General features: G+C 42.9%; 1 protein-coding gene across 1 annotated transcript in view; it reads left to right on the top strand.

Moving 5' to 3' along the window:
- LOC123997149 (epidermal growth factor receptor substrate 15-like 1) overlaps window positions 1–25770 on the top strand; it is a 35815-nt gene extending 10045 nt beyond the window's left edge. Inside the window, 10 exon segments of the mRNA XM_046301242.1 lie at window positions 1320–1484; window positions 3586–3691; window positions 4171–4227; window positions 4851–5008; window positions 5120–5192; window positions 6817–6971; window positions 7188–7281; window positions 19241–19449; window positions 22020–22162; window positions 22767–25770. Of these exon segments, the coding sequence (XP_046157198.1) occupies window positions 1320–1484; window positions 3586–3691; window positions 4171–4227; window positions 4851–5008; window positions 5120–5192; window positions 6817–6971; window positions 7188–7281; window positions 19241–19449; window positions 22020–22162; window positions 22767–22803 (1197 nt within the window). The 3' untranslated portion in view covers window positions 22804–25770.
- The last annotated feature ends 1375 nt before the right edge of the window (window positions 25771–27145 follow it).

Raw genomic sequence — 27145 nt, 5'->3', positions numbered from 1 at the left:
TACAGCGACTCATCACATCTGATTCACGCTATAAGGCCAACCCGAGCTATCCTGGCATTTGATATTTTATTGTCACATTGTCCATTCCAGCATGGTTCCAGCACAGCTATGGTGGATGCATAACCAAGCCAGCCCAATTCAGCTCAGCATGGCTCAGTTTTGTCCTATTGTGAGTGTGAATCAGGCTAATGTGTCTGGGATGTGACAGGACCTGTTGCAAGACACTTCCTAGTGTGACCACCAGGGGGAGTTTTTGTGTCACAAATTGATGAAAATGACCAGATTCAATATGTGCTTGGTCTTCTCTTCTGGGAGATATTCAGCACAGACTGGGAAATGAAGAAGTACTTAATACATTTTTAGTGAAATTCTAGTGAAGTTGTTTTTAAAGTGCATGTCGTCATCGTTAACCCCTCATCTGGAGATATCCGCCCTCCGTCAAATTTGGGTGTGGCAGTTTCAGTGTCAAATGTACTACCTCCGCTTTCTGCACCACACTAATCATCCACAGCCCACACCTCCGATCTCACATCACACTCTCACATCACCCTGAGAAAGGATGCTGAGACATAGATGGCTGTGTTCTCTTTTATAGGGGGGGGGGGTGTAAGTGAGAGACGTTACGTTGAGGTACGTGAGAGAAAATCCATTCCGATCTACTCTCATTATGAACAAATAGCAGCGCCTAGCTACTTCCATAACCTGCAGCGCCAAATCATGTTCACTAATATCCTCATTCATCACTCTTCTCTCATTGAATTCAAACCATACTGAGATTACAGTATTGTAGTCCAAGACCACCATCTGTGAGGAGCTATGGGGAATACCCGCAATCAGCTGTAGCCACTGCAATGTGAACGGAACCATGTGACGCCTGCGCTGAGACTCTCCTCCCAGGGTGCCCTGCACGAGGCCATAGTGTGAGAGGGTTTCTCTTCCCAAATGACTGGTCCCATTCAGGCCTTGTCGGAGCCGTGCGTTCTATCTTAAGAAACACCGCGGTCAAAAGGCCATTGAGTGGTCGTAGAGCCACGCCGGTTGATCATTTCCTCGGCGATCACCTGCAATAATATGCACTCACTCTCCGTTCCTTAGGAAAGCTATTCGGCCACTATATTGAACGGAAAGAGATCCTTTTGGGAGGGTGGCTCATTTTGATGGAATCTCTCAAAGACACATTCACATGAAAGTCATCACAATCTGATGTGTAAACACATGCGTTCACATATAACGGTTGTTCCCCTTAACAGCCCTAACATCCTCTGTGTTGAATGAAACCCTACATTAACCTACTGTGCTGTGCTGCTCTGTTCCTCCAGGCTCGCAGTAAGCTGTCTCAGATCCAGGACAGCCAGCAGGAGATGACTAAGAGCATTGAGCAGTACAACAGCAACCTGAACGGGACCCACGGAGGCAGCATGACCAACCTGGCTGACATGAGCGAGGGATTCCACGACCGCGAGAATGGAGGTTTCGGAGCCATGGTGAGGAGACCACATTGCTCAGGAGGTTGAACTCTGGGCCCTGTAACTACGACCCAGAGTTTTTCCTGAGCATGTAGAGGTAATACACTGCGTGGCCAAAAGTATGTCGAACATCTCATTCCAAAATCATGGGCATTAATATGGAGTTTGTTCCCCCTTTGCTGCTATAACAGCCTCCACTCTTCTGAGAAGGCTTTCCACTAGATGTTGTAACATTGCTGCTGGGACTTCCATTCGGCCACCAGAACATTAGTGAGGTCGGGCACCGATGTTGGTCCATTAGGCCTGGCTCGCAGTCAGCGTTCCAATTCATCCCAAAGGAGTTAGATGGGGTTGAGGTCAGGGCCCAATGGCGGCAAGCTCTACACCACGCTTGGCATTGCGCCCGATGATCTTAGGCTTGTGTGCGGCTGCTCGGCCATGGAAACCCATTTCATGAAGCTCCCGACGGACAGTCCTGGTGTTGACGTTGCTTCCAGAGGAAGTTTGGAACTCGGTAGTGTTGCAACCGAGGACAGAGGACGTTTACCCGTTGCTCGCTTCAGCACTCGGCAGTCCCGTTTTGTGAGCTTGTGTGGCCTACCATTTCCGCGGCTGAGCCGTTGTTGCTCCTAGACGTTTCCACTTCATAATAACAGCTCTTCTAGTTGACCGGGGCAGCTCTAGCAGGGTCTAAATTTGACGAACTGACTTGTTGTGAAGGTAGCATCCTATGACGTGCCACGTTGAACATCACTGAGCTTTTCAGTACGGGCCATTCTACTGCCAATGTTTGTCTATGGAGATTGAATGCCTGTGTGCTCGATTTTATACACCTGTCAGTAATGAGTGTGGCTGAAATAGCCAAATCCAGTCATTTTGAAGGGGTGTCCACATACTACTGCCCACGTGGTGTATATAAAAGTGGTCAATCGAGGTTGAATGCTTGGTGTCTAGTGGAGACCTGGTTCAACCTAGAAAGGCAGGACTCTACTGAACACATCTGGTACATTTGGACTTGAACAACGGATGGCAGCGAAGGTGTAGTTCATTTCAGCCACATCTGCAGATCATGGTAACATGATGAGTCATTGTCGGCTGCTGGCCTGGGTGTGAAATTGACCTGTGTGTCACCGGAGATGGTCAGATAAAGAGAAAAGATATGTGGCATATGCTAAACCTTTGCCTGTAAAGAAAAGAGGTATCACTTCCCTAGTTTAGTGTCAGAAATGTTTCGTTCAAACGAGCGGGTCCGGGGCATGCAGCATCTTAAGTGGTTTATATTAATCCCATAGTTTGGTTATATCTTGTTTAATGTGATTATCTCTGCTTAAATACTCTGTTATTTTACCTGGCAGCCCTCTTTGTTGTTCCGTCTTAAGCTTTATTACCTGTGCGTTTTGAAAGGGCTCGGACACTTAGCGCTTATTCTTGGCCCTAATTCTGGGCGGCGTTGGATGTCATGGCGGAGTGAACACAGGGATCACGGTCAGGCCTCTTATTGAAACGAGGAGAAGTCCTGCTAATGAAACATAACAAGTTAGCGTTTTCATAGCCAGGGCTCGCCTGGCACGTGAAGGCAGGTTTTCTAGAGAAACCAGAGACCCTGAAGAATGTGGGGCCTAACAGATGGTTGTTTCCTACGGACTCTGGGGGCTTTTTTCATTGGGACCAGCTGAGTGCAGTGGGGCGCAGCAAACACAGAATGGGCAAATTGCAGAAGAATGAAAATTCCCTTTGTGTTATTAAAGTGAAACTCAAGCCCCGGGCGCTCTCTGGTCTGGTCAAGTCTGGAAGCAGCAACAGTGGAGGCTTTTCTTCAGGCTCACATTCCTCTCTCGTCGAGGTCTCTGTTAGTGTTGTTTAACTCACATTCCTCCACTTGAACCTGAGTGGGCCCTTATTGAAATATGAAGTATTTTGATTCGATAGCTGTCGTGTTTGACAGCTCGGCGAGACTTATCGGCCGACTGAATAAACAATCGAGTCGGCGTGCGTTGGTTTTTCTCCTTAATGCCTGTCTGAGGGGAAAATGGTTGGAGATGGTGTCACAGTTGTAAGTGTAAATAAACCAAGGCTCTCCAGAACCAAACAGACAGATGTGTTTTTCTCCCATTCTCAGGAGGACCCATTTAAGGTGAAGACATCTGGGTTCTGTAGCGTCCCTCAGGAGATGCACACAGACCCCTTCCACTCCGAAGACCCCTTCAAGACAGACCCGTTCAAAGGTGCCGATTCTCCTCTCCCTTTCCTCTCACTCTCTCCCTTTCCTCTCCTTCTCTCCCTTTCCTCTCACTCTCCCTTTCCTCTCACTCTCTCCCTTTCCTCTCACTCTCTCCCTTTCCTCTCCTTCTCTTTCAGCGACCTCTGCAATCGCTCATCTCTCCCCGTTATCCCTCTGTCCTCTCCTCAGATAGTCCTGCTTGAGTTTCCTCTCCTCCTCACTCAAATGTTCCCACAGGGCTCTCATCCTCCCTATCCCGACATGATTTGTAGTTTCACCAGAAGCAATGTGGACTCCTCTGTAGCTTGGCTAAGACGTTGTTTTTGCAGTTCTGCCTTTGTTTTCCTTAAGTGTGCTCTATAATTTGTTTTTTATCCTTCTGTGTTTAGATTCCCCCTTCCAACGTTTTAGCTGTTGTCCTCTGTGCCATAGCCTCTGATTGTCTTCTCCCCCTCATCCCTCATCTCAACTCCTCTCCTGTAGGTGACCCCTTCCAAAACGACCCTTTTGCAAAGCAGCCATCAGTCCCAGCGCCTGCAGGTATTTATTTATTCATAACCAGAAAGAGCCATACACAATTAAACAAATACATGGACTTCCATACAATGTCATCCTCCTGTTAAGTTGATGACATTCTGGAACTTTGAAAAACAGGGTCCAACCGGGCTTGCTTCAACGTCCCACTTCTCTCTCTTTGTAATATACGACATACATTCCATAGAAAATATTTGCTGGCTGTTGAATGTTTATCTTAATGGTGATTGAGTTCTTGCATTTGTCTGGCGCAATGGAGAATGCCTACATTCTCAATGTTGACAATAGCAAAGCCACGGACAGTTGGAACACCCAGCGTTTTTAAAACTGATTAAAAGAATATGCATTGTTTCCTAACAGTTTCCTTACCAACAATAAATGGAACTGTCATAAGGGGAATGAACATTGAACATAGTGACTAACTGGGTGATATGATTCCTACTGAAGAGGTTAACCAAATTGCACTCGCATTATCTCAGCTACTACATGGCTTACGGTCCGGATGCCCCAGTCCACAGTGAACCTAATTCACATCGCGTCCCTGTGCGAAGGATAGGGTACCGTCAGACTAGCCTATGTGAAGGGAAGGTCAAGTCTGATCCACAGCCTGCTACACTGAGCTGTCCTAGATCTCTCTCACCATCCAGACCCCTTTGGGGGGGACCCATTCAAAGAGACGGACCCCTTCAAAGCTACGTCGGAAGACTTCTTCAGGAAGACCACCGTCAAGGCAGACCCCTTCAGCACCCCCGACCCCTTCAGTAAAAGTGCCACGCTCCCCACCAAGGTACTGTGGCACTTTCTGACCCTTGGAATGTGTTTGTATATATTTATATTAAACTCAGTTTATATATGGGTGTATATGTATGTAACTGTTTCTTTCTGCTTGTTCTTGAAGACAAGTCACTTTACAACCAGTGCAGACCCTTTCGTATCCATTAGCCCAAAACCCATCAGAGGCCCAGGACCAGGTACTTGCTCAGATGTCTTTCTCCTATTCTTCTACCCCCCATCTCCCTTTTCTCAGGCATGACTTGTAAAAGTCTGATTTTTGTATTCAGAGAGAATAGGTTGTTTCAGTTGCACAATGCATTTGTTTTCTTTTCACACCTTTTTGCTCAAGCCTGCTGTCTTGACTATATCGGCCTATAGGCCTGTGGGCTGGTGAGCAGGTGTCAAATAGCTGTGAAAAGAGTTCCCATGTAATATCATCCATTTTCAATCATTGAATCCTTGTTTTTCTCACATTTTTAGTGTAGACCTCAGTAAAAAAAAATATCTCCCATAATGCCAGGAAAGTGTGGTGGTTAACAAATGTCAGTTTTCAAAGACATCAATGCCTCAGATAGAATTTGTATGGATAAGATGGGTCAAATAATGGCCCTGAATGGTTTTAAGATTGGGAAACAGTTGAGGTTCTTGTGTGATGTTATATATATATATTTTACGAAGGTTCCCATTCTAAGCAGCACATGGATCACTTAAAATTCACTTGAAACAGTCCCAGTGAAAACAGGAGATGCATTGTGGCTTGGGCCCAGAGGATGGCTTGTGGCATCTGAAATAGCCTAGAGAGGCCTTGGACAAAGCAATCTTTAACTGTGTAAGTTAGTAAGTACTGTAGCTTAGAGAGGCCTTGGACAGGGTAATCTGCAACTGTGTAAGGGTGGAAATACTGTAGCCTAGAGAGGCCTTGGACAGGGCAACCTGCAACTGTAAGTGTGTACGTCCCACTCTCAATCAACTCTTCATTTCTACTGGTTTGCACAAGAAAGTCCTCTCTTTATTTTCCCTAGGAAATTGCTGTAGTCCATATAAACACATTACGCCATGCAGTGTTGAAGTCCCATAGCCATGCTAGAACACTGGGTTGACTGTGGCAGGATGTTTGGGCTCCCGAGTGGCGCAGCGGTCTAAGGCACTGCATCTCAGTGCAAGAGGTGTCACTACAGTCCCTGGTTCGATTCCAGGCTGTATCACATCCAGATGTGATTGGGAGTCCCATAGGGCAGCGCACAATTGGCCCAGCGTTGGCCAGGGTAGAATTGGTTCTTAACTGACTTGCCTAGTTAAATAAAGATTAAATGTAAAAACAATGTACATGTAAACATGTTGTAGGATCAATTATGAGCTGAGTGAAAAGGTGTCATGCCAACTACTTCAAATTCTCTCTTTTTTTTCACCAGCTCATTTTATCTAGCCTATTTTCAAGCTTCTCCTTTTTCTTGACTGAAACTGTAAAGGGTTTATATACACTCAGGAGTCAAACTTTGAGCAATTTAATTTTACCTTCATTTAACCAGGCAAGTCAGTTAAGAACAAATTCTTATTTTCAATGACGGCCTAGGAACAGTGGGTTAACTGCCTCTTCAGGGGCAGAACAACAGATTAGTACCTTGTCAGCTCGGGGGTTTGAACTTGCAACCTTCCGGTTCCTAGTCCAACTCTCTAACCACTAGGCTACCCTGCCACCCCAATGACTCCGGAAGCACAGCTCATATCAGTCATGTATCATGGAGAATCCTTTTGAATATTTGTGTATTTGTTCTCGATAACCTACACATCCTTGAATGTTTCATGTTGACATTTTCTCAGATCTCTTTGGCACGCTCGACCCCTTTGGAAGCAGTACTGCCTTTGGAAGCAGTAACAGCTCATTTGGCAGTAACAGTGGGTTCGCAGACTTCAGCCAAATGGCAAAGGTCAGAGACCCGATGGAAGGAAGAGGAGGCTTTCCAGAATACCAACAGGTACTTCTACCAAGGACTATGAACTGTATAGCATCTATTTGTTAATTTTCCTACCCAGGGGTGCACAAAGAACCGTTTGTGTATTTTTACTAATTTCCTGATTCATCGTCTTCAATGCACATACATCAGTCTTGTTATGAGTTGGCACTTGACAGTTGTGAAATGTCTGTCTGTCTCTCCCTCTCTCTCCCGCCGTCCTTTCCTCCCCCTCTCCAGTCTGGGTTCGTAGACGACCCCTTCAGTAGGAAGCAGGACGGCCCAGCTCTGCCGCCCAAGAAGAGCATTCCACCCAGACCCAAACCACCCAGTGGTGAGTAAGGCCTGAGGGAAAACAGGGAGAAGTGGAGGGGGGGAGTAAGTGGGAGAATAGAGATGGAGAGTGATTGTACAAGAAAAGAGAGAGAGAGAGAGAGAGAGACAAAGAGAATTGTTGTGCCACAGAGAGACAGAGAACGAGAAACAGAGAGAGGGAAAGGATCTTTTTTTATGAGGGGGAGGTAGTGGGTTAACCAAGGACATATAATGCCACCAACCTAGGTTTCACTATGAATAATACAACGCCCTGCACCACTGGGTGATTCAGCTACCACTTTCACTGTGCCATGTCATCATATAGATTAATTTACTATTTTACATGAATTAGTGTAGCAGCATTACTCTTTGCAATATAGGTCCATTTCATTTTACAGATGTAGGATTTTAATTTGAGCCAGTTTGCTAAATCAGAATAATAATCCTGCAGCAAAAAAAAAAAATAATAATATTATGTGAATTATAATGAAAGGGAATGGAAACACTAGGCTTTAGAACAACGGCTAACTGTAACTCGCCATATTGGCATTGTTGCATCATCGGTGGGAGAGTTTTAGAATTTCTGAATTTACTGAGACGAATGCCTCTGCACACATTAATGAGCATACTTTGCACGTTTCAAACCATATACATGTATGAAAACATGGTACATATTTTGAAAGATAAGAAATGACCCTTTCAAATGATATCTCATTCAATAGAACCACATCAATCAATCAAATCGTAATCAGTCAAGAAAAAACACCTGTGAAGATGTGTATCATAAATGTTTTTTTTTTGTCACTTGTATTCTAAGAATCGGGAAGCAAGTTCAGGGAGTAAATTTAAACACGAATAGTGTACAGACATGAAACATATAAACAGGAACAGAGTCAATAACGCCTGAGGAAAGAACCAAGGAGAGTGACAGATACAGGGGAGGTAATCAGGAAGGTGATGGAGTCCAGGTGCGTGTCATGAGGCACAGGTGCACGTAATGATGGTGGCAGGTGTGCGTAATGATGAGACAGCTGGCGATGTTGAGCGCCGGAGTGGGGGGGTGGGTGTAAACGTGACATTTTTCTCAAACAACTGCCATTTACACAACTTCCTAATGAAGATAGAGAACAACTTAGAGCATATTGAGTTTTGCTTATTTTATAAGGATTGATCATCTGAGATCAGAATAGTAAAACCTTTTACTGTGAATGAGTTACAGCCATTTTAGTCACTAGTATTTTTCTAGAATTCTATGGAATGTTCTGTGATCGGCCACGTTCTCATCTGGATAGTATATTAAACACATATATGCACAAAAACATATTACAAATAGCATTTAGTCTTACATTTTTAAGGAAAGACATGCAGAAGATATATATTATCAATAAATCAATAACTTTATTGAAAGAATAAGGTTAGGATAATACATTGTCTCATTCAAGCCTGAAAAAGGTGCAAGTTACATCATACTCTCACATTCCACTAGGCCTATAGCCTAATACACAAAGAGTCAGGATAGGAACCAATTAAAAGGATGCAAGGAAGGGGAAATGACCAGTGACACTCTGATCTACTTGGTGAGGACATAGAGACCCATTACTAGTACTTACAGTTGAAGTCAGAGGTTTACCTACACTTTAGCCAAATACATTTAAACTCTGTTTAAACTCAATTCCTTACATTTAATCCTAGTAAAAATTCCTTGTTTTAGGGCTATTTAGGATCACCACTTTATTTTAAGAATGTGAAATGTCAGAATTATAGTGGAGCAAATGATTTATTTCAGCTTTTATTTCTTTCATCACATTCCCAGTAGGTCAGAAGTTTACAACACTCAATTAGTATTTGGTAGCATTGCCTTTAAATTGTTTAACTTGGATCAAATGTTTTGGGTAGCCTTCCACAAGCTTCCCACAATAAGTTGGGTGAATTTTGGCCCATTCTTCCTGACAGAGCTGGTGTAACTGAGTCAGGTTTGTAGGCCTCCTTGCTCACACACACTTTTTCAGTTCTGCCAACAAATGTTCTATAGGATTGAGGCCAGGGCTTTGTGATGGCAATTCCAATACCTTGTCCTTGTTGTCCTTAAGCCATTTTGCCACAACTTTGGAAGTATGCTTGGGGTCATTGTCCATTTGGAAGACCCATTTGCGACCAAGCTTTAACTCCCTGATTGATGTCTTGAGATGTTGCTTCTATGTATCCACATAATTGTCCTTCCTTGTGATGCCATCTATTTTGTGACGTGCACCAGTCCCTCCTGCTGCAAAGCACCCCTACAACATGATGCTGCCACTCCCGTGCTTCACGGTTGGGATGGTGTTCTTCGGCTTGCAAGCCACCCCCTTTTTACTCCATACATAACAATGGTCGTTAATGGCCAAACAGTTCTATTTTTGTTTCATCAGATCAGAGGACATTTCTCCAAAAAGTATGATCTTTGTCCCCATGTGCAGTTGCGAACCATAGTCTGGCTTTTTTATGGCGGTTTTGGAGCAGTGGCTTCTTCCTTGCTGAGCGGCCTTTCAGGTTATGTCAATATAGGACTCGTTTTACTGTGGATTTAGATAATTCTCCTCCAGAATCTTCACAGGGTCCTTTGCTGTTGTCTGGGATTGATTTGCACTTTTCGCACCAAAGTACATTCATCTCTAGGAGACAGAACGAGTCTCCTTTCTGAGCGGTATGACGGCTGTGTGGTCCCATGGTGTTTATACTTGCATACTATTGTTTGCACAGATGAAAGTGGTACCTTCAGGCGTTTGGAAATTGCTCCCAAGGATGAACCAGACTTGTGGAGATCTACACAAAAAATGATGTCTTTGCTGATTTCTTTTGATTTTCCCATGATGTCAAGCAAAGAGGCACTGAGTTTTAAGGAGACCCTTGAAATACATCCACAGGTGCACACCTCCAATTGACTCAAATGATGTCAATTAGCCTATCAGAAGCTTCGAAAGCCATGACATAATTGTATGTAATTTTCCAAGCTGTTTAAAGGCACAGTCAAGTTAATGTATGTAAACGTCTGACCCACTGGAATTGTGATACTGTGAATTATAAGTGAAATCTGTCTGTAAACCATTTTTGGACAAATCCACCGTTGCTGGACCAGACAGGACTGGCAAAAAGTGCTCTTCACTGACTAGTCGCGGTTTTGTTTCACCAGGGGTTATGGTCAGATTCGTGTTTATCGTCGAAGGAATGAGCATTACACCGAGGCCTGTACTCTGGAGCGGGATCGTTTTGAAGGTGGAGGGTCCGTCATGGTCTGGGGTGGTGTGTCACAGCATCATCGGACTGAGCTTGTCGTCATTGCAGGCAATCTCCTCCCTCATGTGGTACCCTTCCTGCAGCCTCATCCTGACATGACCCTCCAGCATGACAATGCCACCAGCCATACTGCTGGTCCTGTGCGTGATTTCCTGCAAGACAGGGATTTCAGTTTTCTAGCATGGCCAGCGAAGAGCTCAGACCTCAATCCAATTGAGCACGTTTGGGACCTGTTTGGTCTGAGGGTTAGGGCCATTCCCCTCAGAAATGTCCGGGAATTTGCATTTGCCTTGGTGGAAGTGTGGGGTAACATCTCACAGCAAGAACTGTCAAATCTGGTGCAGTCCACGAGGAGGAGATGCACTGCAGTACTTAATGCAGCTGGTGGCCACACCAGATACTGACTGTTACTTTTGATTTTGTCCCCCTCTTTGTACAGGGACACATTATTCCATTTCTGTTAGTCACATGTCTGTGGAACTCGTTCAGTTTTTGTCTCAGGTGTTGAATCTTGTTATGTTCATACAAATATTTACACATGTTAAGTTTGTTGGAAATAAACGCAGTTGACAATGAGAGGACACTTCTTTTTTTGCTGAGTTTCTGTGTCATGTGAGGATGATGGTGTGATTTCCCCGCAGCCGTGTTTGCAGCCACTGTGGTGGCAGCTATTGACTGCCTGGTGCACAGGTGACAATCTTCTCAAAAAGGTCTGAGCACTGACAGTCCACCACAGTGTCCTGCAAACAGAGACAGAGAGAGGGAGAGTATTTAAAATATCTCATTTATAGGCCTATTAGTACATAACAGTAATACATAATTGACAGTTACCGTCCAGTCAAAACGCTGGGTTGAGAGGCAGCAGCATCACGTGGTGGCTCCAACTTCCCCTGGCTCCTCCATTTCAATGTCATCCTCTTTGTCCTTGTCTTCCCCAAGTAGCGATGAACCTTCTGCAAATAAAAAAGGGTGATATGACTGGAAGGGAATTGTACAAGTTATCAATCGGCTTGCAAGGTGACAAAGTAATATCTTATTATCCAAAGGTTTCCACTCACATTTGAGAAAATGTCAAATAACTGAAATAATATTATAATGCATGCCTGTAAGTAGCAAAGAACCCAGATAATTTACCAAGCCCACTACCAGTCTGAGCAAAAGGTTATTAAAGCTAGCTATGGGGTTAGGCTTCAGGCTTAGGTACATTCATTCTTGCAATCAACAGCCAGAAGGCTTTCTATTTTTAGGAATCATAGCTATCACAGATATAAAGACTCATAATATATCAAAGATACCTAGCTATGTAGTTAGCTAGCTAGCTAATAATTACTGTAGCTACCTAGCTATATGGGGATCCTAGCTCCTGCAGCAGCCCTCTCTTCTGCCTGGCTGGCTAGCTAATTCGAATCCCTAGCCAGTTTGTTTTAGCTAGGTCTAGCTCATACCAAATGATAAATGCTATTCTATTTTATTTTGTACACTTATCAATGAAAACATTTACATCAAAAAGACAAGAGAAGAGTTAAATCAAGTAGGCTAGCTAGTTACCTTGCCTCGTTTTGGCCTCCCGGTGGCAGCATTCACTTTGTCTCCATGACAAAACTCAGTTTGCTCACTTCTAGTAACGGTCGTTACTATGGCAATTCAAGATGGAGCTACCCATACCTCTAATAAACATTGTTCAGATCAAATTACTTTAAAATAGAGATGTTTCTATGTTCAAGCATGTTTGTTATTAGTGGATTGAATACATCACTTTGCTCAGCTTAACTTCCAGAAGTGTTTCCATTCCCCTTTCATTTACATTTTTGTACTGGTTGATACATTTTCCGTTAGGGCAAATCAAGTCTGAAATTTCTAAGTGGGAATTAAAAACGTTAGAATATTTTTTTAACTCAAATACACTACAAGTTTGTATTTCCTGTTGTGCAGGAAAATTCTCAGCAACAAATGAGTGATCAAATTATGATCCGACATCTGTGTTATAGAATTGTAATGGTTTACTATCCCTTTGTCTTTCCCCCTCTGTGATCTTTGTCACCTCACTGTAAGTGTTCCCCTCTTTTGTTTTGTTCTTCTAGTAAAACACACAGAAGAACGTTGTGAGTATGCATGGCATGGCTTATCATCACACACAGTGCATTCTGAAAGTTTTCAGGCCCCTTGACTTTTTCCACATTTGTTTCGTTACAACCTTATTCTAAAACAGATTAAATAGTTTTTCCCCTCATCAGTCTACACTAGAGGTCGACCGATTATGATTTTTCAACGCCGATACCGGTTATTGGAGTACAAAAAAATCAGATACCGATTAATCGGCCGATTTAAAATTAAAATAAAATACTTTCGTAATAATGACAATTACAACAATACTGAAGGAACACTTTTCTATTACCTTAATATAATACATCAATGAAATCAATTTAGCCTCAAATAAATAATGAAACATGTTCAATTTGGTTTAAATAATGCAAACGCAAAGTGTTGGAGAAGAAAGTAAAAGTGCAATATGTGTCATGTAAAAAACTAGCGTTTAAGTTCCTTGCTCAGAACATGAGAACATATGAAAGCTTGTGGTTCCTTTTAACATGAGTTTTCAATATTCCCAAGTAAGAAGTTTTGGTTATTATAGGAATTATATGACTATTTCTCTCCATACCACTTGTATTTCATATACCTTTGACCATTGGATGTTCTTATAGGCACTTTAGTATTGCCAGTGTAACAGTATAGCTTCCGTCCCTCTCCTCGCCTCTACCTGGGCTTGAACCAGGAACACATCAACAACAGCCACCCTCGAAGCATCGTTACCCATCGCTCCACAAAAGCCGCGGCCCTTGCAGAGCAAGGGGAACAACTACTCCAAGTCTCAGAGTGAGTGACGTCACCGATTGAAACGCAATTAGCGTGCACCCCGCTAACTTGCCTGCCATTACACATTGGTTACACCAGCCTAATTTCGGGAGTTCATAGGCTTGAAGTCATAAACAGCTCAATGCTTGAAGCATTGCGAAGAGCTGCTGGCAAATTCACTAAAGTGCTGTTTGAATGAATGCTTACGAGCCTGCTGCTGCCTACCATCGCTCAGTCAGATTGCTCTATCAAATATCAAATCATAGACTTAATTATAACATAATAACACACAGAAATACGAGCCTTTGGTCATTGATATGGTCGAATCCGGAAATTATCATTTCGAAAACAAAACGTTTATTCTTTCAGTGAAATACGGAACCGTTCCGTATTTTATCTAATGGGTGGCATCCCTAAGTCTAAATATAGCTGTTAGATTGTACAACCTTCAATGTTATGTAATAATTATGTACAATTCTGGCAAATTAATTACGGCCTTTGTTAGGAATAAATGGACTTCACATAGTTCGCAACGAGCCAGGCGGCCCAAACTGCTGCATATACCCTGACTGCTTGCACGGAACGCAAGAGAAGTGACACAATTTCCCTAATTATAAGAAATTCATGTTGACAGGCAATATTAACTAAATATGCAGGTTTAAAAATATATACTTGTGTATTGATTTTAAAGAAAGGCATTGATGTTTATGGTTAGGTTTGGTGCAACGACAGTGCTAAATCATCACCCGTTTGGCTAAGTAGGCTGTAATTCGATGAGAAATTAACAGGCACCGCATCGATTATATGCAACACAGGACATGCTAGATAAACTAGTAATATCAACCATGTGTAGTTAACTAGTGATTATGTTAAGATTGATTGTTTTTATAAGATAAGTTTAATGCTAGCTAGCAACTTACCTTGGCTTCTTGCTGCCCTCGCATAACAGGTAGTCAGCCTGCCATGCAGGCACCTCGTTTAGTGCAATGTAAGGCAGGTGGTTAGACCGTTAGACTAGTAACCAAAAGGTTGCAAAAACAAATCCCCAAGCTGACAATGTAAAAATCTGTCGTTCTGCCCCTGAACAAGGCAGTTAACTTCTTGGCGCACCCATTCCGTTAGCGGAATCATTTTCGTCAACATCCGCTGAGTTGCAGAGCGCCAAATTCAAATTAAATTACTAACAATATTACATTTTCATGAAATCACAAGTGCAATATAGCAAAACACAGCTAAGCTTGTTGTTAATCCACCTGGCGTGTCAGATTTCAAAAAAGCTTTACGGTGAAAGCAAACCAAGCGTTTATGTAAGGATATCTCTCTCATCAGACAAAACATTACAAACAGCAAGCAGCAAAGTAGATTGGTCACGAAAGTCAGAAAAGCAATAAAATAAATTGCTTACCTTTGATGATCTTCGGATGTTTGCATTCATGAGACTCCCAGTTACACAATAAAGGTTCCTTTTGTTCCATAAAGATTATTTTTATATCCAAAATGCCTTGCGTTATGTTCAGTAATCCACAGGCTCGAGCGGTCACGACGGGGCAGACAAAAATTCCAAATAGTATCCGTAAAGTTCGTAGAAACATGTCAAACGTTTTTTATAATCAATCTTCAGGTTGTTTTTACAATAAATGATCGATAATATTTCAACCGGACCATAGCTTTTTCAATAGGAGACAGAGAGAAAATGTCTGCTCCAAGCTGTTGGCGCATGCAAAACTCTGCTGGCACCCAGCCATCCACTGACGCGATATGATCGTTCTCGCTCATTTTTCAGAATATAAAGCTGAAACTATGTCTAAAGACTGTTCACACCATGTAGAAGCAATAGGGAAAGGAATCTGGTTGATATCCCTTTAAATGGAGGGAAGGCATGCAATGGAACAGGGAGGTTTCAAAATAAGAGGCACTTCGTAGTTGGATTTTCCTCATGTTTTTGCCTGCAATATCAGTTCTGTTATACTCACAGACAATCTTTTGACAGTTTTGGAAACTTTAGAGTGTTTTCTATCATAATCTGACAAGTATATGCATATTCTAGCCTCTGGGCCTGAGAAATAGGCAGTTTCATTTGGGTACGTTTTTCATCCAAACATCAAAATACTGCCCCCTACACTCAACAGGTTAACCCACCGTTCCTAGGCCTTAATTGAAAATAAGAATGTGTTCGTAACTGACTTGCTTAGTTAAATAAAGGTGTAAAAAAAAAAGATTTCCGATTGTTATGAAAACTTGAAATCGGCCCTGATTAATCAGCCATTAACTGGTCAACCTCTAGTCTAAACACAGTACCCCATAATGACAATGCAAAAACAAGTATATGACATTTACATAAGTATTCAGACCCTTTACTCAGTACTTTGTTGAAGCACCTTTGGCAGCGAATATAGCCTTGAGTCTTCTTGGGTATAACGCCACAAGCTTGACACACCTGTTATTGGGGAGTTAATCTCATTTTTCTCTGCAGATCCTCTCAAACTCTGTCAGGTTGGATGGGGAGCATCGCTGCACAGCTATTTTCAGGTCTCTCCAGAGATGTTCGATCAGGTTCATGTCCGGGCTCTGGCTGGGCCACTCAAGGACACTCCCGTGTTGTCTTGGCTGTGTGCTTAGGGTCGTTGTCCTGTTGGAAGGTGAACCTTCGCCCCAGTCCGAGGTCCCGTGCGCTCTGGATCAGGTTTTCCTCAAGGATCTCTCTGTACTTTCTGTTCCGTTCATCTTTCCCTCAATCTTGACTAGTCTCTCAGTCCTTGCCGCTAAAAAACATCCCATCTTGGTTTCATCAGACCAGAGAATCTTGCTTTGCATGGTCTGAGAGTCCTTCAGGTGCTATTTGGCAAACTCCAAGCGGGCTGTCATGTGCCTGTTACTGAGGAGTGGCTTCCGCCTGGCCGTTCTACCATGAAGGCCTGATTGGTGGAGTGCTGCGGAGATGGTTGTCCTTCTGGAAGGTTCTCCCATCTCCACACAGAAACTCTGGAGCTCTGTCAGAGTGACCATCGGGTTCTTGGGCGGCCAGCTCTAGGAAGAGTCTTGGTGGTTCCAAACTTCTTCCATTTAAGAATGATGGAGGTTACTGTGTTCTGCAGAAGGTTTTTGGTACCCTTCCCCAGATCTGTGCCTCGACACAATCCTGTCTCGGAGCTCTACGGACAATTCCTTCGACTTTATTGCTTGGTTTTTGCGCTGACATGCACTGCCAACTGTGGGACCTTATATAGACAGTTGTGTGCCTTTCCAAATCATGTTCAATCAATTTAATTTACCACAGGTGGACTCCAATCAAGTTTTAGAAACATCTCAAGGATGATTAATGGAAACAGGATACACCTGAGCTGAATTTCAAGTCTCATAGCAAAGGGTCTGAATAATTATGTAAATAAGGTATTTCAGTTTTTTATTTGTAATACATTTGCAAACATTTCTAAAAACCTGTTGTTGCCTTGTCATTATGGGTTATTGTGTCTAGATTGATGACGAAAACGTTGTATTTAATCCATCTTATAATAAGGCTGTAACGTAACAAAATGTGGAAAAAGGGGTCTGAATACTGTATCTTCTGACTGTTAGAACATAATTCACTAGAAGCTGTTGTAAGGGACCTGTATAATCTTTGAAGCCTCAACTCAGCTGGTGTTGCCTTCTTACCTCTGCATGATAAAAGTAGAATATGCTCGTCATAGATCAAACAGCAATGCTCACTGCAGCTCAGAAACATTGTTTTTGACTGGCCTGAAAACCCCTTTTTTTCTCCACCGTGAGCTCTACTAGGTTGTAAACAGGAAAAGCACTTCATGGGTACAGATACGTTCATCATCTCTGCCAAACAAGTGTCCTTTTCATTCTCCTTTTGAAGATTGAATCAACAGAACTGTTTTGCAGTTGCCTATGCGGTAACTCTGCTCCACATAGAAGCGACTCAATGTGCTTTTTAGCCATAAAGTTACTGAGTGAAAGTCTTATTTCACCATTTAAACCTCACAAAGGAAGTCGAATGGGCCACGCTAATCAAGATTTCACCACCTATTATTATTAAAGGTGCCCTGCTTTATGGTTAAACCATGTATGCAAGATGCAGTGTAATTTCACTGTAGCCTAGGTACACTGTACACATTATAGCATAGTAGTCGCGACTTTGATCCATTAGATTTAAAAAATATATATATAATAATAATGAATTGTCGCTAATCATCCCCTATCTGTAAAATCCTTGCCTGAGATTAGTGTTAGATGAGTAGGACTGTATGACTGTATGACTGTTGCTTGAGAGCTCAGCCCTGATGCCAGGCTGCAGTGAGAACACAGAGCAACATGCCCCAGGAATACACAGATGATCTGTGGTTGGCCATGCTGACACCAGATCGCCCAATGTTCTCAGCTCCACCCTTCCCCACTTCCTCTGTTTCCACTGTGTGCACACACTCGGGTGAGCAGTGTGGCTTCTCTGGCGACCTCTTGCCCGACTCTGGTCACACTCTGTGCCCTGGCCAATGCCATATCTAAACTGCTTTCACACCTGGGTTTATGTATCCAAATTAGAGGTGTTGAGCAGAATTTGCAACAAGTGAAAGGTCACGACATAGAATGATAGTTTGATGTAGATATCTCTTGTTTTTCTAGGTAGTTTCTGAATTCATTACATATCAATACTTTAAATTTGTGCTGCGAGATACAGTCAATCATGAATAGGACATACGATATATGTTGTGAGATTAATATAATAATCGTTATTTGTGGGGCTCTGAGATGTGCCTTGTGCATCACATTGATAGACAGCATTGATAATGTGCTGGTATTTTGGAGCAGGGTGGAGCTGACGGTTTGTGGTGCAGAGTTTGTGCCATTTACTGAAAGAGAGAAACTGATTGCCTGGCTGTTCAGTGGGCCTGTGAACTGCTAACCTTGGCAGGCCTGGTATAAATAACAGCTCGATTGACAACGTGGTTAACACCTTCAGAAGCAACAACAACCAGTAAGTACTACATTCCCACGGCCCACAGACTCTGCCAGCAATGACAGGCCTACAGAGAAACAGCTTGGAAACATCTCTACCATGTTAACATGGGCTTATTTTAGAGTAGTCACGGTTCAGTTAAATAATTTAGGTATTTAAGCGATGTGGAAATTAAGATAGAGAATACAATGAGTTGGCATAACTAAGGCCAGGAGTTTTTCCTGACAAACAGGTATAACTCTGGGCCATAGTTAGTTGTTCTTGGGCAGGTCATGTGGTCATTAAAAACTCCTGGCCCTAGGCATGTAGCATCTCGGCCTGACAAAAACTCTAAAATCACCCACTGAGGAGAGATCTGATGAACTTGTGAACTGAATCCTGTGTTGGTTAAGTGGGCATGAACTCTACCCATCTGCTCACCATAAAACCCAACATAAAAGAGAAAATAGCTCTAGCCATTTTTTTGATATGGGCTTTATGCAGTATATTGGCCCATGTCATTAAATGCGTGTTTAATTCATACCATGCTGGCATGTTGTTTCAGCACACTTTTGTATCTGTATTGTTTGTGTGCTCTATATTTTGTTTAAGTTGAGCTGCGTGTGGTTTTGGTGCACCACGAGTGTAGCTGAAACTGCTGTGGTTTTCAAAGCTTTTCATAATAGAATGCTCTAATTCTCGTGAGACGAGAAGTGTGTGTTGGGTGGGGGGGGGCAGCATTTGTGGGGGTTGGAAGGCTGTTGCGAGCAAACGTTGATAAGGAAAAATGTCAAATTTCCGTGGTGAAAGTGATCAAACCATCACCTAATAATTGTATTTGACTTCATAACCACACACACTGTGGTCTCTTCTGCAGGGGAAATGACTGTCCTTACTGTCTTAATGTCCTTAGGTAAAAGCACCCCCGTCAACATGCCTGGAGGATCGGGCGACTCGACCAAGCCCTGCGACCCCTTCCAGCCGTTTGGCAGTGACGGCATCGACCCCTTTCAGAGTAAAAAGGGGCTCGGAGACCCGTTTAGTGGCAAAGATCCTTTTGCTCCATCTGCCTCAAGTAAAGCCTCTAAAGACTGTTCCTTGGGTTTTGCAGACTTCAGTTCTGTAAGTTGAGCTCAGTGATACTCTGTCTCTGTCCAGACCAGTCTTTATATACCTAGCCAATACCTCTGCTTAAGTTCCCACAATGTTAACTGAAGGATCTAGAGCGGAGGCCCTGGCTGTTTATCAACTCATCTTTCTGTGTCCTGGCCTCCCTTCACTGTGCAGACATCTATGTTAATCAATGACCCACCATCAATCCACACAAAGACCAGAGCCAGGCATCTTCCTGCTCAGACCCATGGCAAATTAACCACCATGTAGGCTAACTGTTGACTTATGGCATAATCGCTAGCAATAACTGCTGTTCATGATCATCTGATCATCACTTGAATTAATTGTGTGATCCAACCCTACCTCATATCTAAGAGGATGAACTGAACTCCCACACTTTTTTGCCGTCTAGCTGTTTTCTGAGTGTAAGCCTGTCAAAGGTTCCACAAGACTCACTTATCTATACTGTGCAATGATTTTGGTTGGGGGGGGGGTTCTCAACCTATGCTTTGTAGTTGGTTGCACACCACCTACAATGCATTCGGTATTGTGCAGTAAAGTGCAGAGCTGCATTGCAGAAGTGGTCCCCGGTGCTCGTGCAGGAAAGGGTGTCGGCCCTTTTTGTGGTTTCAAAAAAATCTATATCTATATTTTGCCATGGGGGTTGTTGTTGTGTAGAATGCTAGAGGCTTCCCAAAACAAGCACAAATGAGAAGTAATTATTTCCATCACCTCTAGCAGTCCAATAAGTGGATTCTGGCAGTGTGAAGTATTATTCAACTAGCCAGTCGGCACTTTAAGGTTAGGGTTGAATAATCCAGCCAGTGCGGTGCTATGGCCTGGGCTGTCTGTCTAAACCAACCAATGGGTGTCTCACACAGTGTAGCTATAATCCAGGATGTATTCAGGATCTTCTTATCTGAATATTGACCTTTTCCATCTCAGCTCCCGGCATCAGTCAGTCAGCCAGTCAGACAGTCAGCCACTCAGTAAGGCGGTCAGCCAGTCACTCAATCTGTGCATACCCAAGGCCAGGCTAGGCCGTAAAGGGGAGCCCATCCTGTGTGGTTTAGTGACTGACAGCTCCAAGCCACTGGTCTGGCTGTGGGATCTGTTGACACGGGAAGCAGTAGTATCACTACTCAGCTCTCAGTCCTGAGTTCTTACCCTTCAGGTCTATGTTGTGTTTCAGTCATGTATGTCCTACTAGTGTTTAGATAGAGTATTAGTGTGTATCAGTGTTTTGTCTTTTCTTTAGGCTTAGTTTGCTCAATCTGTTTAGTGTTGGTCTGCCGCATGACATCGGTAGCATAGATCCTGCTTTACCATCTCGGACTTGTACCAAATAATATATAATAATAATAATATATGCCATTTAGCAGACGCTTTTATCCAAAGCGACTTACAGTCATGTGTGCATACATTCTACGTATGGGTGGTCCCGGGGATCGAACCCACTACCCTGGCGTTACAAGCGCCATGCTCTACCAACTGAGCTACAGAAGGACCACAACTACTCCCAAAGTTGCCAAATCTATTTTAACAGAGTCCACTGCTCATACTTTATTTCAACTAAAGAGGTATTATGTTCCACATTGAGGATATTATCTAGAAAAATACCAGATGAACTTGGACCCTGAATTGAATTATAAATATTTCAAGGAAACAAATATAGCTATTAAATGCCTCAATGGACTCTGTTCCATATTTATTTTGGTCAGCATGATTCCAAGAATTGAATGGCCTCATTTGACCCTGACATTTGAATCAGATCTAAGGATGGCAAAGCAGTATCTTAGAATGTGTGTGCATTCTGATATGCATGGGAGAGTTCCTCGCTATACTTGACTTAGGTCAGATCTCATACTATCACTTTAACAGAGAATCAAAAATGGTCATTTCTGTCCTTCCCATTTTCTCTCTACATGTCGTCTTTGCATGTTGTTCAAATATGCTTTTAGTTGCTCGTTCATTTTCATTTGGGAAACGAACTGAAATGGTCCTCCATGTCGCCTTCTCATAGTTAGTTGTATCTTGTGGTGATGCTGTTTCGTAATGTGCTCGGTGTAAAATGGATGGTGTGATACACGATTAGTGAATTGTTTGTTTGGTGTTTTGTAATTCATTTTTCTCTCGCAGGGCCAGAAAAAGTTAAGGTAAGAATGTTTAATAACGCGGTCAAATTGAAAAGTGCTTTGTTTTTGTATTTCGCTCACGTACTTTAGGCTCGGAGCACAACCACTCAGGTTTAACAAAAAAGAAGCACCTTTCCTTCAACAGCAGAACATACATAAATTGAACATTAAAGTACCGATAGGGATAGGGGCAGTTAGATTGTCTGTGTAGTGGGTATATTTTGTGTGTGTGTTGATGCTTTTGTGAATGTACATGATTTAGTTATATAATAGTAAACTACAGTCATCTATGTCCTCTTACGGTAGCCAGGCAGAAATGGAAGTTTACTCTTAATGTACAGGATAAGGTTCATTGAAATCTAATACTCTGGCAAAACACCTCCTAATATGTGTTTTGGACATGGTGTGACGGATGAAATGCCTCCTCTCCTCTTCTCTCTGCAGTTTGGAAATGAGGCCCAGCAACTGGAGTGGGCGAAGCGAGAGAGTGAGCGAGCGGAGCGGGAGCGGCTGAGGAGGCTCCGGCAGCAGGAGCAAGAGGACTTAGAGCTCGCCATCGCTCTCAGCAAGGCCGAGATGTCCCACGGGTGACCTGGACTGGACACACACAGACACACATACATAGAGATATGCACAAATAGACAAACGCACACATAGACAAACTCTTACTAGCGTTACTAGTTCAGACACTCACACACACACACACACACACACACACACACACACACACACACACACACACACACACACACACACACACACACACACACACACACACACACACACACACACACACACACACACACACACACACACACACACACATGCATAACACATTCGTATACAACTCACAAACCGTACCCCACACACTGTGAATCACACATAGCTGGCCATTTCCCTCAGGGCCGATGTGCCCAAGACATGACCGCTTCCTCAACCACACACACAGACATACGCATGCAGACACAGACCACCGCTACAACACACATACACACGCCACCTGATACGCACACACAGATACACATTCCTCAGACTGACAAACTCTCAAAGCAAAACAATAGCAAAACAGAACTTTTGGGGTCGGCCTGGACCCTATGTGGAAACGGAACTGGATGTTACTTTACGGTGGGAGGTTGGAGTGGAGGGTGGGAGCCAGCAATCACAATCTCTCTTACTCTTTTTAATTGATAGGTGTGGAGGGGAACGGATGATGGCCCATGGTTTGTGAAGGAGGTGATGCGCTCTTTAAATGCACTATAGAGGCTGGCTTAACATGTAAAGGTGAGCAGAATATGTGTCTGTCTGGTGAGGGAGCATGGATCCCCTCACTTGACCGACTAGAGCCCTGACAGATGTGAAGAAGGGAATAGCTAAAGGTTATGGCGGGATGCTTTTGAAGATCGAGATATTATTTTAGTATTGGTTTATTATGTGAATGTGGTGAGCCATGGGAGGAGTGCTGGAGGCTTCCTTGACTGGTTACTGCAAGTGTTGTGTGAGAGAGAGATCTGCTTGGACCAGAACAAATTGTACAGATATATTTTCTTTCTCGCCGAGTGTGAGATAGTAGATGCATTGTTTTTTACAATATTTCAGTGCTTCTTCAGCGAACATAGGGAGAAGGAATGGATACTTAGTTGTGCCTCTTCTGACAGTTTAAGTAAGTTCAAAAGGCTGTGATTTACATCAAACAACCACAAAAAAAGACTAGATGAGGGAAATTCTTTAAATTTTTACTATGTTTTATTATAGAGGGTTTAATTGCAGATTTGTACGATTGTTATTTAATTTAATTATGTGGTAAGTGTTATTTTATTATTTGATGTAGTATTTGTTAAAGGACTGAAACAATATTGTTAATTACAATTCTAGGTGTAAGAACTGCAAAAATGGATAAACCTGCAGAGAGGTCAAAGAAAGTAAGGAATGGCCTGTGGTTTTCTTCGGGCTAACCATCAATGATATGCAAATTCATTAGGTCACGTAAGTTTCACAGCTATAACGTGAATATTCAACGGTTTGCGTTACAGTGTGTCATAGTTTGTTACAACTTTTATTTTATTTTACTATTTTACTTTTACTTGATTTTCTTGCTGATGGTACTGCCTAGCACATTAAACCTGTGGTTCTTACTTCACTTTCAAACTCAAAGGGCAATTCCACCACTTTTCAATCTCATTTTCATTATCAACAGTGTTTACATGTGTAAAAACGGCACTACAGATGAAATAAGTCACGATGAACTTCGCAGGGTGGTGAAAGTGCACGCCACGGTGATCTCGCGGGCCAAGAGCTCGCGGGCCAAGACCAGAGTGGGAAAATGTGCTATGGAACGCAACAGTTTTTGTGACAAAACTGAAGAGTTGAAAATTGCGATGGAAACACATTCAACTTTAGATTTTTATTCAGTACACTTAAAACGAAAAATGACATTTTATGTGACCACAACAAGTCCGTTTGGTGGAAACACACCCCTAGTGGGAAAATGCGCATATTTTCTTTATGCAGATTTTTGAGTATTCGCATTAAAATCGGTCGCTAATTGGATGGAAACCTAACTACAGAGAAGCTTTTTTTAGGACCTTTCTTCTTATCTTTTTAACCACAGATCATAGAAACGCGTCCTTTTCACATATGTAGACAATGGTGCTGGTCATAATGAATATGAGGTTGAAAAGTGGCAGAATTGCCCTTTAAGCTTTGAATTGAACTGAATAGAGATGATGATAATAGTAGCTCATATGAAAATGACAGTTGCACTCATTTCCCCTTTGTTTTATGTTCTCCTGTTGTATTGAACTATATGTGTCCTACTGTACATGTGTCCATTACCTTTAATAAGCTTCCATGTAATGCCATTGTTGTCCCCTACTATTGGAGTAGCCTGAGTGAAAAGACCTATCCTGAGCCATATGTTGTGAAAATGTATTATTAAAGCTACGTTGTCCTTTGGGTTGGGGAAGGACATGATTTAAGTTACAATTCTGCGGTATGGACCATTAACACTGCCACTAGGTGGAAATTGCAACCATCTCTCCCTGATATTTATTTGTTTATGTTTACATATCAAACTTCTTTGCTGTAGTGGTTACAACAGTGTAATAATTTTCTATGAGAAGAACCTGTTCTGGTACAGATCTGACCTTTAATCGGGCTGCTGTTTATAGCTGAGGAAACCTGTGGTGTTTTAATCGCAGGTCAGACGCCCGAAGCTTGGAATGCCAACACTCCCGCCCTTACCCAGAATGCTCTGTGTCAGAACCCCTGTAATGTGTCCTCGGGTTAGGGGAAATCCACAGTGAGTGTGCTTGGTTGGCCGTAGACCAGGCCACAGCTCTCTGTTCATTGGTCACTTCATGCCCCTTTTATACCTTAAACATCCATCCATCCTTTCTTACTCCATTCTTTGAAGTTATCATTGATCGGTGAAAGAAAGGGTTCCATGATGTATCCCAACCACCCATCTAATCATGTCAGATTAATAATAATAATAATAATATATGCCATTTAGCAGACGCTTTTATCCAAAGCGACTTACAGTCATGTGTGCATACATTCTACGTATGGGTGGTCCCGGGGATCGAACCCACTACCCTGGCGTTACAAGCGCCATGCTCTACCAACTGAGCTACAGAAGGGAGGCAGGATGGAAGGATGCATTTTGAGAGTATTGAAACAGGGCCCAAGTGTTCTCTCATCCACTACCTAGTGTTCTCTACGTACTTACCACTCATGCTGTATTTTGTCTTTGATACCACCATTGTGCAATAGATTTAATTTCTTATTTTCTCGTTGTTCGGGTGTTCGAGTTTGATCATGTGTATAGGGATACATGCAGAGGCCTGTATATCTATTGTACAAGTCAAACAGATTGTAGAGGGCTTTTCTTTTGGTTTTCTGGTTTTCTGACAACTGATCTGACTTCTAAAGCTTGGTGCATTCCTTTTCCATTTGGCCTGCCTTTGACTGTCCCTCTATAGATGAAAATAAGAAATAATCCAGCTGTCTTTCTGCATTGTATAAGATGTACACAAACTGTATATTATGTCTGTTATATTTGTTTCATGAGAAGTGGAAAAATGTGTGTAACTTGAAACAGGATATATGCAAAAATACAGACGCTTGGATTTATTTGAAATGCTAATCCCCTGTACATGGTCATTGTTTACTAGAATAAACATTTCAGTTAAATTGATAGGTCTCGGGTTTGTGTTTTTTTTCTCTTAATTCCATTGATTTGGCTTTTGTACTTATATTAGGACATCACATTTAATTTCACATGTTTTATAGATTATATCATATGATTCATAGTCTTAATACAAATGCACAAACCCCTGTCTGTCTAGGCTGTGTTTAAAATCTCCTTTGTGTTCATTTGAACCGGTATACATAGCATACAGGCAGTGGAAATTGTGTTTTTTCTTTAGTATGAATCTTAAGGATTCCATCAGTGCTGCAAGTGTAGTGATTCCTATGTTGTTGAATCTTTGTTGGTCCATGGTGTGTAATGAGGAGCAAAGAGATGCTGCACTTGACACATTTATGAAATTGCTTATTTCTGTCATGTTTTGTCATATATTGTCATGTCTTGTCCTTGTGCTTCCCCTTCTGTTCGTTTCCCCCTGCTGGTCTTATTAGGTTCTTTCCCTCTTTCTATCCCTCTCTCTCCCCCTCCCTCTCTCCCTCTCTCTCTCTCTCTCTCTATCGTTCAGTTCCTGCTCCCAGCTGTTCCTCATTCTCCTAACTACCTCATTTACTCTTTCACACCTGTCCCCTATTTTGCCCTCTGATTAGAGTCCCTATTTCTCCCTCTGTTTTCTGCTTCTGTCCTTGTCGGATCCTTGTTTGATGTTCGCTGTTCTGTGTCCTTGTTCCGCCCTGTCGTGTTTTTACCTTCTTCAGATGCTGCGTGTGAGCAGGTGTCAATGTCAGCTACGGCCGGTGCCTTCCCGAAGCGACCTGCAGTCTGTGGTCGCGTCTCCAGTCGTTCCTCTCTACTGACGAGTGGATTTCAGTTTTCCTGTTTTTGCATTTACCTAGATAATATCCAGGATTATCGCTTTTGTTTAAGACTGGAATAAAGACTCTGTTTTCCGTTAAGTCGCTTTTGGGTCCTCATTCACCTGCATAACAGAAGGATCCGACCAAGAATGGACCCAGCGACTACGGATTCTCTACTCTACTGTCGAGTTCCAGGGAGCGATGCTCGGCAGACACGAGCAGGAATTGTCTGCTGCTCGTCATGCCGTTGAGACCCTGGCCGCTCAGGTCTCCGACCTCTCAGGACAGTTTCAGAGTCTTCGTCTCGTGCCACCAGCTACTTCCTGGTCTTCCGAGTCTCCGGAACCTAGGGTTAATAACCCACCATGTTACTCTGGGCAGCCCACTGAGTGCCGCTCCTTTCTCACCCAGTGTGATATTGTGTTCTCTCTCCAGCCCAACACATACTCAAGAGAGAGAGCTCGGATCGCCTACGTCATATCACTCCTTACTGGTCGGGCTCGGGAGTGGGGCACAGCTATCTGGGAGGCAAGGGCTGAGTGTACTAACGATTATCTGAACTTTAAAGA

This window comes from Oncorhynchus gorbuscha, linkage group LG15 (genome assembly GCF_021184085.1).
Source record: "Oncorhynchus gorbuscha isolate QuinsamMale2020 ecotype Even-year linkage group LG15, OgorEven_v1.0, whole genome shotgun sequence".
Classification (NCBI taxonomy): Eukaryota; Metazoa; Chordata; class Actinopteri; order Salmoniformes; family Salmonidae; genus Oncorhynchus; species Oncorhynchus gorbuscha.
This window is presented reverse-complemented; position numbering and strand designations above follow the sequence as displayed.